At 38.7% G+C, this 17,246-nt stretch overlaps 1 protein-coding gene across 8 annotated transcripts in view; it reads right to left on the bottom strand.

The window, feature by feature from the left end:
• The window catches only part of Cfap91 (cilia and flagella associated protein 91), a 76,035-nt gene that overhangs the window by 8,897 nt on the left and 49,892 nt on the right, over window positions 1–17,246 (bottom strand). For 6 of the 8 annotated variants that reach the window (XM_087208964.1, XM_087208959.1, XM_087208952.1 and 3 more), the window contains 6 exons: window positions 13,329–13,400; window positions 12,021–12,167; window positions 8,376–8,597; window positions 7,988–8,136; window positions 7,329–7,420; window positions 4,367–4,528 (listed from right to left, as the gene is read on the bottom strand). In XM_087208964.1, the coding sequence (XP_087065090.1) occupies window positions 4,368–4,528; window positions 7,329–7,420; window positions 7,988–8,136; window positions 8,376–8,597; window positions 12,021–12,167; window positions 13,329–13,400 (843 nt within the window). In that variant the 3' untranslated portion in view covers window position 4,367. The remainder of the gene's footprint in view (window positions 1–4,366; window positions 4,529–7,328; window positions 7,421–7,987; window positions 8,137–8,375; window positions 8,598–12,020; window positions 12,168–13,328; window positions 13,401–17,246) is intronic. The other 2 variants (XR_015450419.1, XR_015450414.1) reach the window with 1 other exon arrangement.

Raw genomic sequence — 17,246 nt, 5'->3', positions numbered from 1 at the left:
TACACAGTCCATACGCAAGCACCATGCAGCCAAATCATGAAAAATATTGCTAAAATCACACAATAATGTTAAAGTTTATGATATTCTCAGACCACATTACTAGTTGCCCAGGGCTTCATGTGGCCCATGTGTTGAACACATTTGAACACAGGCAGTCTAAAGTGTATTTTAAGCCTGGTATTTCCCTATTGATTTTCTGTCTTGATCTTCCTGCTGCTGAAAGTGGGTCATTGCAGTCTCTACTGTTTTTGGATTACAGTTTATCTCTCCCTTCATGTTTATTAATATTTGTTTTATATTTTTAAGTGCTCCAATGTGGGTGTATATATAATTGCTAGATCCTCTTGAAGAATTGAGGATATAATAATATTTTAACATTTTTGGCTCTTTTTACAGTTTTTGATTTAAAGTTTATTTTATCTGATTTAAGTGTAGCAATCCCAGCTATATTTTGGTTTCCATTTACACTGATATCTTCTTCCATCTCTTCACTCCCATTCTATGTGGGTCTTTAAGCCAGAAGTGTGTCTCTTATAGGCAACACATAGTCGCTATGGGTCTGTTTTCTAATCCATTCAGCCATTCTGCTGTTTGACTGGAGAATTGAATCCACTTATATTCAAGGTAATTATTCACAGGTAAAGAGTTCTACTGCCATTTTGTTAATTATTTTCTGGTTGTTTTGTAGCCTCTTTGCTCTTTTCTTTTCTCTTGTTGTTTTTCTTTGATTTTCTCAAGAGATATGCTTTGATTTCTGCCTTCTCACCCTTTGTGTATCTGATGTTTTCCCTTTGCGATTATCATCATACTTACATAAAACATAGTTTAACGGGCTATTAAAAGCTGGTAACAATTTTAACCACATACAAACTATACTTTTACTCTACTCTCCCCAACATTTTATGTTTTCAATTCACAATTTACATCTTTTTAAATTGAATATTTCTTAATGCATTATTTTGGCTATGAGTATTTTTACAGTTTTATCTTTTAATCATCTTACTAAAGACATAAGTGATTTATATACCAACATTACAGAACTTAGAGTATTCTGAATTTAACTGTATAGTTAACTTTTGCTAGAGAGTTTTATACTTTCATATGTTTTCATATTACTAATATTAATGTGGCATATTACCTAGGTTGGAAAGTCCATAAAACCTATGCATAGCCCAACGAATTAATGTAAGGTACACATCAGTGTAAATACCACACAGGTCAAGAAAATAGTGTTTCATAAGTTCCCACTTACCCCTTCCTAATCTCAACCCTCTCCTACACCCAAAAAGGTATACTCTTCCAATTTTTAATTGAATTTTTATAGTAATCACTCTTTACTTTTCATTTTATCTTTACCTTCTAGATATGTATTCCTAAGATTAATAGTTTAGTTCTGCTGGTTTTAAACTTTATACATTTAGGCTCATACTGTAGACTATTTTTGGATATGACTCATTTGGAGACATTTTATTTGTGAGATTCATCCATATTATTATATTGAGTTCTATTTCATTCATTTTTCAGTGTTGTAGAGTGGGGCGTGAGGAACTTTTCCTGCACAGGGCCTGAAAATAAACATTTTAGGTTTTGTGGACCAAAATATATTCATATAACAGGAGAAAAAACAAATTCTCACAAAATGTTTATAGATAAAATTCAAAATTTCATAAGAGTAATCAACTATAGCTTGTTGTAGTACAAGTCTACCAATTAGAAGAATGGAATTCTTATTCAAGTGGGATAACATTTTGCTTAATTGGGGTTCAAGGCATCAAAGTCGACTGCAACCTTTATCTGTTAGCAGTGACGTGTAGTAAGATTTTCCCCTAGTTTATCTCATCCCAATCTCATCTTGGAAAGGTCTTTTTACAGATAAGTACTGCCAATCCTCACATCAGTCCATGAGCATATGTCTTTAATTGTGCATACTTATTGCTTCGAAGGCATCTGTGGAATCCTATTAGATCCTTTTCTTGATATTTGCCATTTAGCATGTTGTTACAATGCAGGTAGTCACTACCAATTGAGAATTCGGTGGACTTGGCTCTGTTGTATAGTTCAATGGATTTTGAAGTATGGAAATTTCCTTTGTACTCACTTCAAGATCTGAAAATGCTACAAGATATGTACTTTAAGCTTAAAATCTCATGATTTCTGCAGCAAAGGCTAATTTCCAAAGCCATTCAGTGTTTTAACACTGTTTTTACAGGGTGGAGTTGTTTTGGGTTTTTTTTACTTAGAAAAAGCTCAGTCCTGATCCTGAGCTTAAAAATCATGCTAAAACTTTCCCACTCTCAACCAGTAAATGTCAGTGTGGTACGGTAAATCAAGATATTAAGCTTCTATTTCTGACCCCCTCCCCCAAAATGGAACTGACTATAGCACATAAAAGGGGGTGAATTTTTACCATTGACACAAGCTGGTTAAACAACACATGATAGATTCAAAAATTCCCCAACAAGGAAAAGGATATCTACCAGAAATCTAATGCAGACATTCTGTGAGAAATTTAGTCTTGCATTTGGGGGTCCTCTAAGTTTCAATCCAGCATGCCAGCACACACAGAGAATAAAAGCTCTTCTGGGTTCTATTTCTCCTGGCAAAGTCCCTCTGCCTTTGGGAAGCCTAACTCTTAGCCTGTGCTCAGACTTAGCCCAATATCCCAAGGGAAGAAAATAGATAGTAGTAGCAGATCACTTAAGAAAGACTCTTTTTTTTCTCTATGATTTTAATTCATCTTATTCCCTGTATTTCCACAGCTCTCTAATGTCTTTAAAAATTCCCTTTATAATGTAGCCATTATTTTCTCTAATTGTTGCAGTGAGAGATGAGTTGAAGCTACCTACTGCATCCTACCTACACTAGTCAGACACATGACGGTTTTGTTTTATTAATTTCTGTTATTTTTGTTATCTTCATTTTATTTTTTGGATCTAATTTGATGTTCCTTTTCCAATTTCTTGAAAAGGATTATTTAATCTCGTTTTCAGCTTTTCTACTCATTTTCACATAAGCTACTTTGGCAGTATTCCACAAATCTGATGTGCGACACTTTGGACTTTTTCAGTTCAAAATATCTTCTAATTTCTGTCCTGATATTTTTTGATGAACAGACTATTTACAAATATACTTTTTAATTTCTCAATATTAGAATTATATCATTCCTAGATTCACTACATTTTTAATCAGAGAACAAATTTTGTATAATTTTAATTACAGCATTTGAAAATTGGTTGAGACTTGCTTTATTGCCCAGTACATAAGCAATTTTTGTAAATGTTCTGATTGTGCATTAAAAGAACATGCATTCTGTAGTTGCTGAGTGTGATATTTTATAAATGTCCATTACATTTTGTTAAAATTATTTATCTCAAATATTCCATTAAAATTTTTTTCTCCTCAAGTCTCAATGCCATTCCCCAACATGACAGCACATATAGGACACAGGAGCAAAAAATGTGCTTCTGGCCTTTCCCCTTCTCATCAGAATTTTACTTTCAGTTGACTCTAGCTCTGTTATCTTGGTAACCTGATAGTTAAGGTGGTATGTGTTAATTATGTTACTAAGAAACTTAAACTACTTTGGGCAAAAATGATGTCTGAGTGGTAAACTCCATCTAGAATGGGAGAAATAAAAAACATATTATCAATGCCTAAGAGGAAGTTTACAAGCAGTTCTGGCCTGTCAGGTGTGAAGCTTGTAAACCAGGATAGCTCCTGAAGCTATCCAATATGAGTCTCTTCCTTCTTGAGCTCTGTAATTTGGGGGCCAAAGAAAGTGGCCATGTGTCCTGCACAGTATAAGCTTCTCTGGAATAGAAGTACCTGATGCTGCCCTGCTGGAAGCCGTTTCCTGTCTTATGTCTTGCTGAGTAAGTCCATGCCAAATGTGGGGTGTGTTAGTCTTGTGAGGATGAACACTCAGTTGAATCTACTACCAACCCCTGGTGGGCAGTGTAGAAGACACTGGGCTGAACTGGGGCAGGCTCTGTTCCTCGTGCTTTGCTAATGACTAGCATGGTACATCGGGGCATACCTTGTTCTCCTCCATGGGAACAAACTTTTAAAAACAATGCTCACACATTCTGTAGCTTTATTTGTGATGGAGTACAGCTATATGGTAAAGAACTCATAGAAAGCATCTAGAGTTTTGATTTCTAGATTACAAGAGTCCAATCGCTGTCACATCAACTCTAACTATAATAATTCAACAATAGGTGCCCCAACCTAGATGGCATAGGCCAAGTGAAATGGAAGTGCTTCGTTTTCTTCAACAAGGGACAATCTGTTCACATTGTGCACAAAGCTGAGCAAGGCTATTTCTCCTCCTCTCTCTGCTTCCTTCCTAATGGAAAAGCACACTTACCTTAGCTGTTAGTCTCATTTTGAGTTTTTTCTTCAAGTATCTGGTCAGCATTTGAGACCTCATCTTGCTGTTGCTCAGTAAAGCTCTGCTGGAGCATGGTTTCTGTGTGCCTGTGGATGATCTGATGAGCTGCAAGAATGTGCTTCCGCTGCGAATTCCTCACTGTGCCAAAGCAACAGAAGAATTCTTACTATGAAAGTCTGAATGAAAGCATTCCCAATGTTTTTGAGAGAGTGGTGACAAGAATGATAATTTGCAAACCATGTATTTTCTGACTTTGGACAGACTGGATTAAATAAAAATTACCTGCTTTCTGTTTTAGAAGGACACCTTCTAAAGGTAAACCAATCCCATGCCTTGCTTCTTCTGCTCCCACTATTTGCTGTCTTTGGCTCAGTCCAGTTAGTTCCTCCCTTCTGGGCTTGCCTCCAACCCACCTCGCAGAGCTCCTCTGGAATGCCTAAATCCTGCCCTTTTGCAAAACCCAGCCCAAGTCCCAGACCCTCCAGGAAGTCTGCTCTGATTGGGTCAGTCCACACTTACCATCTACCATTTGTTCAAATCCAGGCAGCATCAAAGCACTTCATATGATGTTTTCTAACTACAGATAAGTGGTTACAAATGACAGATTACCCTCACGGAGACGCTGGTCTTGTACCTCTGTTTGAACCTTAGTTCCTAACATAGAGGATAATATTCGCTGATGAAGAATATCTGAGTTCATGGCTTTAAAAGGTGGTCCTAGCTCCAAACTCTACAAATATTTATTATTGAGTCTTAGTACAGACAATTTTAAACAACTAAGCCCTTGAAAAGGAGAGGTATTGATCTCGATGATGATGATGACGATGATGATGATAGGAGCAGTTAGCATTTGTCCTTGTTTTGTGCCAGCCACCAATTTAAGCAGCTGCCATGTAATTATTCATTTAATTCCCCCACAATCCTAAAATAAAGTATTATCAATAACCCCATTTTCAGAAGAAGAAACAGACATAAAGAGGTCAGGTTACCCAAAGTCATACAGCTGGTAAATGACAATAAGAAGTAATATGGACTTTTTTGCTACTCGGGTATCAACTTTACATCAGGTAATTCACACAGCAGCTTACTGTACTTTGCAGTGGTATGGTTGAAAAAGTACGGGTTTTGGAGCCACAAGATCATGACTCAACTCTGCAAGTCATGTGTTTCCACCACTAATTTCCTTAACTTGAAAAAGAGAATAAACCTACAGCTGTTGTAGGAAATCAAGATTATGTACATTTTCAAATCCTTAGTGTACTGCCTGGAACATAGCATGTATTTAAAATTTGGCAGCTACTGTTATTTTACACCTGTCTTTATATGTTTCTTTAAGGCCTTTCTGATCCTTCAACTTTTTAAAAAGTGAGATATCTCAAAGTGGTTATGTATAAATTATGTTAATTTTCCATAAAGAGGACCTATAATACATATAGTTTTCTTTTGTGAAAAGAAGAACGAAAGTTCCTAGTGTGTACCCCTCATCTATAGGGCTTTTGTGATTTGGCATAAATGTAGTGGGAAAAGGCCATGCACTTGCCCAACTTGCCCACAGACAATTCCTACTGGATTCCTGTCAGTTAAATTCCTTCTCCAAATCTTTCCTCTCAAATCCAGGAGGATTTATCAAATATTAAACCTGCTATTTTCTTATCTCCTTCAATTTCCCCCAGAAGAATGGTTTTGAAGCAGGCTGACCTAACTGTGGATCTGGGAGAAGTAGAAAAGAGTTGCACATTTTCTTAAGGAACTAGAAAACAAGATCCCTTTTATCATATAAGGGGTACAGAAATCTATACTACTTGGCTTGAAAATGAAACTTTGTTGGTATAGGCACTTTTATACAGTGTTGATGGGAATGGAAATTAGAACAATGTTTTTGGGGGACAATTAGGTAAACTCCACTGAAATATAAAATGCATATTTCCTATTTGCTACCAATTGCACTGCTAGGAATTTACTCTCAGAAGCATGGCCAAGATATATGCAAAATGTATTGATTGTAGCAATATTAAGTAATAGAAAAAAATGCTAGAAGCAAACTAAGTGCTTCTCACTAGGAGGAATTGGTTTAAAAATCATACAACCTGCTGGGTGGCACTCCTCTAATCCCAGCCCCCAGGAGACTGAGGCAGGATCACCAGGAGCTCAAGGCCAGCCTTGGCCTCAAGGTCAGCCTGAACTACACAGAGAGACCCTGTCTCCAAAAAAACGGTAGTTCTTCATTCTAAAGTGTTAGCACTCCCCCATCCCTTTGTCCTTCAGTAAGCAATAAAATATTGCACACTTTTTTACTTAAACCTGTCCAGAAATCCCCTGTACAACCCTGAAAATGTCTGAGCCACTTTTTCATATAAACATTGATCTTGTCCTAATTGGACCTCCTTGTGGGATCACACCTTCTGCCAATAGTCTCAGAGCTCTGGAAGAATCTTCTTTTTCATTTTAAGAGAAATTTTTCTCTCCATCTCTATCGTCTAAACACATCAATCTTTCAAAACATGCTACTTTCACTTCTGACAAATGACAGCTTGGGGCATTTATACTTAGCTATAGTCCCAGTAGGAACCTGTTATTTTTGATTCGGGGAGAGTAGCAGAATAGATTCAAACCCTTTGGGCATTCCCACTTCTCAATGCCCACAATTCACATGTCCTGACTGAAAAAAGCTGCTAGGGCTTGAATCACAGAATAAATCTCTTCTGGGAACAGATCTTGATAATCTGTCAAGCTTATTAGAAGCTCATCCCAACTCTACCAGAGGAGATTATATTCTACAATCAGATAGAAAAAAGAGAACTTGACAAGTTCTGAAACAAGAAAACTCAGTCTTTAGTCATCAGAAATTTCCCCATACCTCTGTTCAGTTTTAAATCTCTGGGACACTGAAAATAATTGGCATCACTTTGAAAACCCTAGAGTGAGACATCTCTGTTACCTTTCTCTTTGATAAAGTCCTTTTGCACCTCTGGGATCAGAAAACTATAAACCAACTCAGCAACAATCTCCTCTGACTGAAGATGAGTTCGTCTAAAAAACGTAAAAAAATTAAATGATTTCCTTTTTCCCCTTGAGTTGCTGACTTATACTTAGATCTTTCTTGCTTTATAAAAACTCCACTGCCTCAGTCTTGCTATCACATTTTCCTTGATTGAATGATCTGAAATATCATATTCCTGGAGAGCTGGTTTAAATTCCATGGAAAATCTGGATTTGACCATATCCTTAATTTACTGGCCTACTAGAGGGAGAATTCTAGAAATACAGCTTATGCATAGAAGCCAAAAACTTTGGGATCAAATCTAAATAGTGTTGCACACACATATGTATATTGCGTTCATACCTTGGAATATTCTGAAAGTTCACAGTATGAAAGTAATCCAGGCTACAGAGCACAGCTGAGAATTTAATTCCCAGTGCCCCTACCATACAGGGGTATAGGCATGCTAACTTCTGAAGAGTTGTGCTAATAAAACAATGGACACCAAAGCATGAGTTTGTTTCTCCTAAGTGGTGAAATCTTAAACTACTGAAAAATTACATATGAACAACAACAGCAGGTGGCTGTCCATTCCACAGTCTATCTCGGGTGCATACCGACTTTCCATTTCATATGCGATGTCATTGATTTCCTCTGCCATCTTTTCTATTTCTACTCTGGCTTGTTCTTCCGCAGTATTCTCTTCAGTATTCAATATTATGTCTTCCAGATAGGAGGTTACAGTACTTCGGTGAACTTTAATCACCTGCAAAAAGCAAAAGTGTCCCTACTTACTAAGAACACCTACTGTAAACAGGACCAAAGAAACAAACATTGACTGACCATTTTTTAAAAGCCTACATATTTCATTCGTAAAGTAGAAATCCAATGCTTATTTTGTCGAATAAAATGAAAAGCAAAAACCCAAGGCCATTTTCTATCAAGTGTCCTTCAGTTTGACAGGCTCCTTCCAGGAGCGTCTGGACACTTGGCGGCCCCACTTGCCTCCTTAAACATTTGATCCTCCTCCAGCAGGCGCCTGTGCTCCCCCTGGCGCCGGCCGCTCTCCTCTGCCTCCCGCATCCGCCGCTGGCGCTCGGCCAGCATGGCGAAGGCGTGGATCCGCCTCTCTTCTTGCAGTCTCATGAGCTCTTTGGACAGGAAGTCAAGCATGTCTGCCAGCGCCCTTCCTTCCAGGCCAGCCAAGTGGTTTTCAAGCAGTGATACCTTGAAAAGAATAATAATGCAACTTGAAGGATACAAATTCCACTGCATAATTTTTAAGAGAGCTGGGTAACTCTGAACTCTGGAGAGTCAATTCACTGTCAGAATGCGTTTAGTTTTTATTAGGATTGGCCCTATCCCAAGGGGCTATACCAGGAAAACTTATTACAAATTTAGATATGAACTAATAGATTGCTCAGTCAGTCACTATGGATCACAGTCCTCAAATTATGAAGAGGATTTGGCAAAACGTTTCTGTTACCAGTCACACAAATGTATTGTTTTGTTTCAATTTCATCCAGGTCAAGAGTATCTTCCCAGACATGAAGGAAAATCTCAGGGTTCTTATTAAAGATGTTGATGTTGAATACAGTAGAATCTCCTAGAAATTCACTCATGATACCTTTTAATTTTTTAATGTCTGCTCTTTTCACACAAGTTTGAGGAATTTCAAGATCCTGAATAACATGGAAGTAGACAATTTTATCTTTAATAATTTCAAAGTCATTAACAACTATCTTTGAAACAGTACAGGAAAAATTTTATGTGTTTGCTGAGGTAAAATAAGCAACTCATGGAGCTCTCAGCCAGGAGTAAGCCATGGTATCTCTATGGATCTGTGTCTTGGCTTTGACACATGGTGCAAAGCATGTAAGGTGATTTCTCCTGTGCCTGGCCTATCCTCAGGCATACGGGAAAGGGGCTCTTATTCCAGCTATATGCTGCTTTAACATTGGCCAAACCCCTTTTGCTCAATTCCCTTTCCGGTTTGTACACAGAAGGACGGGATTCTCACAGGTCTCAAGGGCAATATGGCTTTTGGTGAGACTGTCGCCCAGGTGCAGTCATCAGCCCCAACAAGCTCATGCTCACCCACTTGCCAGGCCACCTGTACTTTCTAGCCTCGAAGTTCAACTGTACTTATATACTAGGAAACAATGGAAAGAATGGGTGAGACTAGAGCATTTCACTACTTTGTTCATAATGGACATTTGGCCCAGAGATCACAAGTGGATTCTCTCCCTGTCTCCAGATCACTTAGGGGATAGTCATGAATCTTCAGGTCCTAGTACTGCAGACAGCTAAGTTAGTTAGAAATTATTATAAGGCAGTTAGACAAAGCTGGGCCTTCAGCATAGAAAAACAATTGAGGCATATTCACTGTCCAGTATTATAAAAAGAAAAGAGGTGCTACTTCCCCTAGAGATGAATAGCAGTGATTGATATTCTAAATAGACATCAATCTCCCTAGCCCATTTCCTTTCTGGAAATTCCTTTCCATCTGATCCCCATTTAAACTGTATTACCTGGGTGACTGTACTTGTAGTCTGACTGGTTGCTCACGGTTTTGTTCCACCTCATGCTCACCTTGTAATTTTCCATTGCATCTTGCAGTTTTGTCTCACCTTGACCCCACTTCACCTTGTGGCTTTGCTCAATAAAACACCTTTGAAAAGCAAGGAGGGTGGGCAACCCACTTTCCAGTCCCCGTTCCATCTCTCTTAGACAGAAGCTATCTTTCTCTCAATAAATTTTTTCTACTCTTAATCTTCATTGTTCCTAAAATTCATTCTTTGATTTTAGAGAACATGAACTTGCATTTCAGATATCTAGCAGGTTGGGAGATATAATATTTCCCGTTTGGATTATATTTGCTTATTTCGATAGCATCTTTTGATTATTTGATGCCCTAAATCACTAGAAGCGGGGCATGGTAGGTTGCAACTGTACTCCCAGACTCTGGAGGCTGAAGCAGGAGGACTGCCTCGAGCTCAAAGCCAGCCTGGGCTATGTAAGAAGGGCACTGTCTCAAGAAACCAAACAAACAAATAACCCTTCAGGTCCTAAGATGGCCACCTGTTCATTTCCAGCCTCCTTCTTCAGCCTTGGGGACACTCAGGTAGGACAATCTAATTTGAAGTTAAGTAAACACATTTGGGAAGGTGATTCCCCTGCAGTCATGTCACATAATGGATCACATAACTGGGCACTGTGTATTGGTTTGATGTTTTCTCACAAAAATACAGGAGGAAAAGGGGAGGATCAGCATTGCTGTGAGTGTATGTGATGCTCCCCTCTCTCAGAGCCCTGAAGATTGTTAGTGTTCTTGGGCAGAACTGGAGCAAGTGGTCCTCGGCTACATAATAGCTTTACCCACCCGCTCTTCCCTTCATTCTTATTTGACATGGTCAGTCTCGGGACAAGTGAGTCGAAAGCCAGTTGGCTTAGCTGCACTTGCTAAAGTCCATTATTAGGAACCTTGAAGAATGGCCAAGGAGAGAGTTCTTCTGCCTAGTCTCAGCACCTATGCTTTCGTGACACCTAGCTCCAGACCTGAACATTTCTGGGGCTCTAAGAGCTCCAGATTCCAACAACCATTTGTCTACATTCTCATCCTCCTCTGGGCCCTCTGTTGGGTCCCACAGACTTGCTTTTTTACTCTCTTTCTGCATCACCTCCACACCTGCTTCCCCAAGCTCAGTGACCAATGACGGCAATGCCAACAAGGAAAAGTAAAGTCATGGTCATTTCCAAGCTTTCTGGCACTTGTATTCAATTCCCATGTAACACAAAAGTTATGATGTGAGCAAAGGTGGATCAAATTAACATTGCTGTAGATGTTACTTTCTTCTAACACTAAGTTCTGCAAATTGTTTTTCAGATTGACTTACAGATAAGCAGGGAAAGGAGTAAAAGTATTTATACTACAATCAACAACATTAAAAAGGGTATATACTTAGACAAATGCTGGAAGAGAATGGGAAAAACATTTATAGTAGCTGGTTTACAGCTGCAATTCTTAGCTGCTTCAGGTAGCAGAGAAGGAGGTCAGTATGAAAGTTACCAAACACCTTGAGATAGCCACATATATTGACAGGCAGTTTAATCAGAATGAGCTGTATATGCTACACAATTCAGTGGTACTGATGTTTAAAATAAATCACTTTTCACTTTGTCATGTTGTTCTTATTTCTATTCATTCTGCTAAAAGTTCTTAATAATTAGAATATAGTAGAGTTACCAAATATTTAAGAAAAATTGGATTGGGAAAAAAAGAATCAAGATATATTATGTACAGGTACAAATTCTGTATAATGAATGTGATCATTATGTATATCTAAAGTATACCAATAAAATTAATTTAAAGAAGTTATGAACTTGAAAAAAAAGAAAAAGAAAAAGAAAAATTGGAAGGGAAATTTTTAAAGTTGAAAAAAATGGATTTGTTTGGTTTTCAGGTTTTTAAAAAATTTTTACAAAGAAAGAAATTTGATGAACATACCCCACCCTGCTTCAAATTATGGGCCGCAGCAGTATTAAGAATGCTGATAGAGTACTGAGATTCTAGGGGGTTTTAATTATTTCATTTAATGTTATAATGTTGCTTGTGCAATTAAAACAAAAACAAGAAGGAAAAGAGAGAACCTTATGCTCATGCAAGTTTCTCTGCCGCTGTAAGGCCAGGATCACTTGCTTCTCAGCTTTTTTCACCAGCTTCTCATCTTCTTGTAATGCGTGGCTGGTGCGCAGCTCCTGGATCAACTCCAGTCGCTTTTCTTTCCCTTCAAACATCTGGAGCAAATAAATCAAAGACAGACTTACATGTTACCAGTGTTGGTGCCAAGCACTGGGAGTCACGTGCTGCAATCCCTGCGACTTTCCAGAACAGCAGCCCGTCCTGCCTTGAGCACTCCTGAGGCAGGTGGGCTCCATGGGGCTAGAACTGGACCCTTTCCTCCACCTTCAGCTTGGCTCAGTTTTCAGCGAGCTGATTGCTCAGATTCTGAAAATGCCTCTTAGAGACAAGGTGACAACTACAAGGTCATATTAAGAAACTAGAACCTTCTCCTTCATTTCTTGTGGTCCATCCCTAAGAATCCTGGGGATGGCCTTTATCACAGCCACGATTTTGTTTTCGATAAATGTGCCACTGGTTTGTAATGCACAATCTGCTATCTGAACTTCACGGGGCATTTCTCCTGGAAAAATAGGAAAAGAAGCTAAAGAATACAAGTGAAGTACAAGATGCTTCTTCACCAGCTCACCTGGACTTGCTCATCACAACTGAGTGCTTAAGAATTACAGTAGTGTGGGAAAAGATGAACTGGGGCTGAATACAGTGCATTTGTAAAGTGAAATGTGCCTGGCTAAGGCTCTGCGGTCAGGAAGATCAGAGTTAAATTTGCTGGCGATTGACTAAACCTCTCTCAGACTCAGATCATTTGCCTAGAAGATGAGATTCCTAATTCTAAAAAACTAAAATGAGAAAATATACACAGCACAAAGAATGTATGACATGGGGATATAAGAGGGGTTTTAAATTGCACCTATTAACTATTTCATTTTATAATGCAGGTATTGCTAGCTATATACAAACTCAAATAATTATACTGAGACTTGGAAAATTAGAGAATCCATTTGTTTTGTAATGCTTTAATAGTGAAAATTCAAGTGAGAAAATTTGTGGCATAATTCCAAGGAATAAGTAGGTTTTACATTGCCTTAGTCAGAAATGTGGCATGTAACACATATCCTTCCTCTCTCCTTCCTCGACGTTTTGCTACCCGCCTTGACAATGATGGCTGTAGAAGGGTGTGGGTAGGTGATTCAAAGGTATAGCTGTATAGGACAGCAGGGGCAAGGGGACTTCACCCCAATGAACGGAGAACGTATGCATTCTAAAAACTTTATTCTCAAATGAAAGACACAGGGCCAGTGGTGGGCCCTACATACCATGTTCTGAACGACCCTGCCACGCAGTAACTTTTGAAGGTAGATCACAGCCATTTCTATGTCTTCTTCTTCCTGAAAGAACAAAGCGAGAAATAAGCAGCTTGAGAATAGCAGCCGTCTAAGCATCAAATATTTTTTCAAAAAGAGAACAACAGGCCAATCTCACTAATGAACATAAATCCAAAAATCCTTAATAAGATACTGGCAAATAGAATGCAGAAGATCATCAAGAAGATCATACACCCTGATCAAGTGGGATTCATCCCAGGGACGCAGGGATGATTCAACATACGCAACTCAATCAATGTAATACATTGTATCAATAGAGCCAAGGACAAAAACCATATGATCATCTCAATAGATGCAGAAAAAGCATTTGACAAAATCCAACACGCATTCATGATAAAAACCCTACAAAAAATTGGAATAAATGGTCTCTTCCTCAATCTGATAAAAGCCAACTATGAAAAAGCAACAGCCAATTATCATACTAAATGGTCAAAAACTGAAATCCTTCACATTAAAATCAGAAACAAGACAAGGATGTCCACTATCACCACTCTTGTTCAATATGGTTTTGGAAACATTAGCCACAGCAATTAGACAAGAGAAAGAAATAAAAGGAATAAAGATAGGAAAGGAAGAAGTCAAATTGTCATTATTTGCAGATGATATGATACTCTATATAGAAGACCCCAAGAACTCCACCAAAAGTCTTCTAGACTTAATAACCAAATTCAGTAAAGTAGCTAGATACAAGGTCAACACACAAAAATCAATAGCTTTCCTCTACATGAACAGACTCACTGAAACAGAAACAGGGCAAACAATTCCTTTCACAATAGCATCCAAAACACTGAAATACCTAGGAATCAACCTAACAAAAGAAATCAAAGGCCTCTTCTCTGAAAACTATGGCACTCTGAAAAGAGAGATTGAAGATGATATCAGAAAATGGAAAGACATGCCCTGCTCCTGGGTAGGAAGGATCAACATAGTGACAATGGCCATTCTCCAAAACTGCTATATAGATTCAGTGCAATTCCAATTGAAATCCCAGCAGTATACTTCATGGACCTTGAGAAAACAATCCAAAAATTCATTTGGAACAAGAAGAGACCCAGAATAGCAAAAGCAATTCTAGGTAACAGAGACATGGCAGGGGGTATCACAATCCCCAACTTGAAACTATACTACAAGGCCACTGTGATAAAACAGCATGGTACTAGCAAAGAAACAGACCTGAGGACCAGTGGAACAGATTAGAAGATGCAGAAACAACTCCAGACACACTCAGCCATCTCCTCTTTGACAAAGGAGCCAAACACCCTCACTGGAGGAAAGATAATAATAAATGGTAATCAATAATAATAAATGGTAATAAATAATAACTAATAATAATAATACATGGTGCTGGAGAAATTGGGTTTCAACTTGCCAAAGATTAAAACCAGACCTATATCTCTCGCCATGCACTCAACTAAAATCAAAATGGATTAAAGATCTAAATATAAAAATAGAAATGCTGAACTGGCTGGAACAGAGGTTAGGTAGAACTCTTGAAGACACTGGTGTAGGAAAAGATTTTATGAATAAAACCTCAGTTCCCCATGAACTAGCACAAACAATCAACAAGTTGGATCTCTTTTTATTAAAAAGCTTCTGCACAGCAAGAGAAACCACCAGCTGTGTGAAGAGACAACCCACAATGTGGGAAAAAATTTTCACCTGCTGCTCCTCAGACAAAGGTCTGCTATCTCAAATCTATAAAGAACTTAAAAAAATCAGACCTCCCAAATTTAAAGACCCAATCCAAAAATGGGCAGCTGAAATGAACAGACATTTCTCAGACAAAGAAGTAGAAATAGCAAATAAACATATGGAAAAATGCTCAACATCACAGTCATTTGAGAGATGCAAATGAAAACAATGCTGAGATTCCACTTCACTCCAGAAAGAATGGCTGCTATCATGAAATCAACCAGTAACAAATGCTGGTGGGGCTGTGGGGAAAGAAGAACCCTGCTCCACTGCTGGTGGGAGTGTAGACTGGTGCAACCACTGTGGAAATCAGTATGGAGATACCTCCAAGAACTAGGACTGGAAGTCCCATTTGACCCAGCTATTCCACTGCTGGGGATCTTCCCCAAAGAATTAAAAGAATCATACCACAGTGATATATGTGCACTCATGTTCATAGCAGCACAATTTGTAATAGCTAAAACTTGGAAGCAGCCCAATTGCCCATCAACTTGAGACTGGATAAAGAAACTGTGGTTTAATAAAATGGAGTAGTATTCAGCCATCAAAAATGAGAAATTAGAGACATTTATAGCTAAATGGATGCACATTGAGGTGATACTCTTAAGTGAAATAAACAGGACACAGATGTGTAAATACCAAATAGCTTCTCTAGTGTGAGAAACTGAAAATGTAAATAAGGACTAAAAGGTATAATAGATAATGTGAAATAGGAAGCAAAGGGGAGGGCGAAGTGGGAGGGGTAGGGGAAAGGAAAGAATGGAATGGAATTAATATGAGAAAATGAAAAAAAAGGAAACAAAGTCTTCGTAAATACGGAGGGGTAGAAGGGTTAAAGGGAGGGTAGGGGAATGGGGAAAAATACGAACCAAGAGAGATTATGTAAAGGTGCAAGTTTCCAATGATGAATGTCATTATATTGTATACCTAAAATGTACCAATAAAATAAAATTTTAAAAAAAGTTTTTTCAAGACTTATTCCAAGCACAAGTGACAGTGCCAGACACCCTAAATGAATTTAAAGAGAAATAAAGCATGGTCTTTGCCCTCATTGAACACATATTTTAAATGTTATTTATTGTTCATGAAAATTTGTTAGTATTTTTCACCATAAATAATACATCATTACCAGGTGATACTAAGGTAAAAAATTATAGAACTGCTGTGCAACCCCTACAAATGATACCATTTCCAGAAAAATCTTTCTTGAAATAACAAATACTGCTTATCATATCCTTTTGGCAAAGGTATTTTCATATTTGGTCATGAGTCAACAAAGAATACAGCCAGTCCATTATTAGAGTGAGGCACTCTCACAAGAACTTAACCTAGATTGGTAAAATCAGAATAACCTGGACAAGACCAACCATCTACAAAAACCAGTGTAAGGGGCCAGGGACTTAGCTCAGTGGCACGACTCCTGAGTTTGATCCCTGGTACTAGAAAAAAAAAGGCACTGTAAATAACTCTGTCACAAGCAGAAAGAGTGTGCTTTGGTGTGTGTGTGTGTGTGTGTGTGTGTGTGTGCATGTGTGTGTGTTTTCCAGGTACCAGGGATGGACTCAGGACCTTGTGCTTGCAAGGCAGGCTCAGTACCACGGAGCTACACCCCCGGCCTCCAAGGAATGTGCTTTGGAAATCTAATGAAGGCGCCTCTCAGTGTAAAGAAAGCAACAGCCTAATGATGGTTTCAACTGATGTGAAAGACAATGTGTGACCAGAGGCCTGCATGGAGTCTAGGAAAGGGGCACAGTCTGGTTGGGCTGTGGGAGCGCCTGGGTCCCTTTGCAGGGGACACTCGTCAGAAGATGTAACAGGCATTAGAGAAATCTCTCCTTGATGCCACAGCCCCCGGCCCAGCAAAGACCCCAACCTACCAGGCAGGGTCAGGCTGCTTCTGAGGAAGACCTTCTTGTACAGGAGCTACATGTTGCACAGGGACAGCTATTCTAGTTCTCTCCATAAAGTAGTGACCTTGCACTGTGGCATCTCCAGCAGTCCTTTGTGGGTTTGTTTAGTATGAGTCCAGCCTAAATCCTAACCAAGTCTGATGCCTTGCCCAAAGTGAATTAAGTGACAAGTAATGCTGGTCAGGGTGACCCTTGAGCCATTCCTTGCCCAGATGTCAGCCTGTCTTGAAGACACCTCTGGAATTTC

The sequence above is a fragment of the Heterocephalus glaber genome, unplaced genomic scaffold, assembly GCF_053883595.1.
Source record: "Heterocephalus glaber isolate CG9 unplaced genomic scaffold, H.glaber_assembly_v1.0 deba00000122, whole genome shotgun sequence".
NCBI lineage: Eukaryota > Metazoa > Chordata > Mammalia > Rodentia > Bathyergidae > Heterocephalus > Heterocephalus glaber.
The sequence above is the reverse complement of the archived record's forward strand: the minus strand, read 5'-3'. Positions and strand labels throughout refer to the sequence as shown.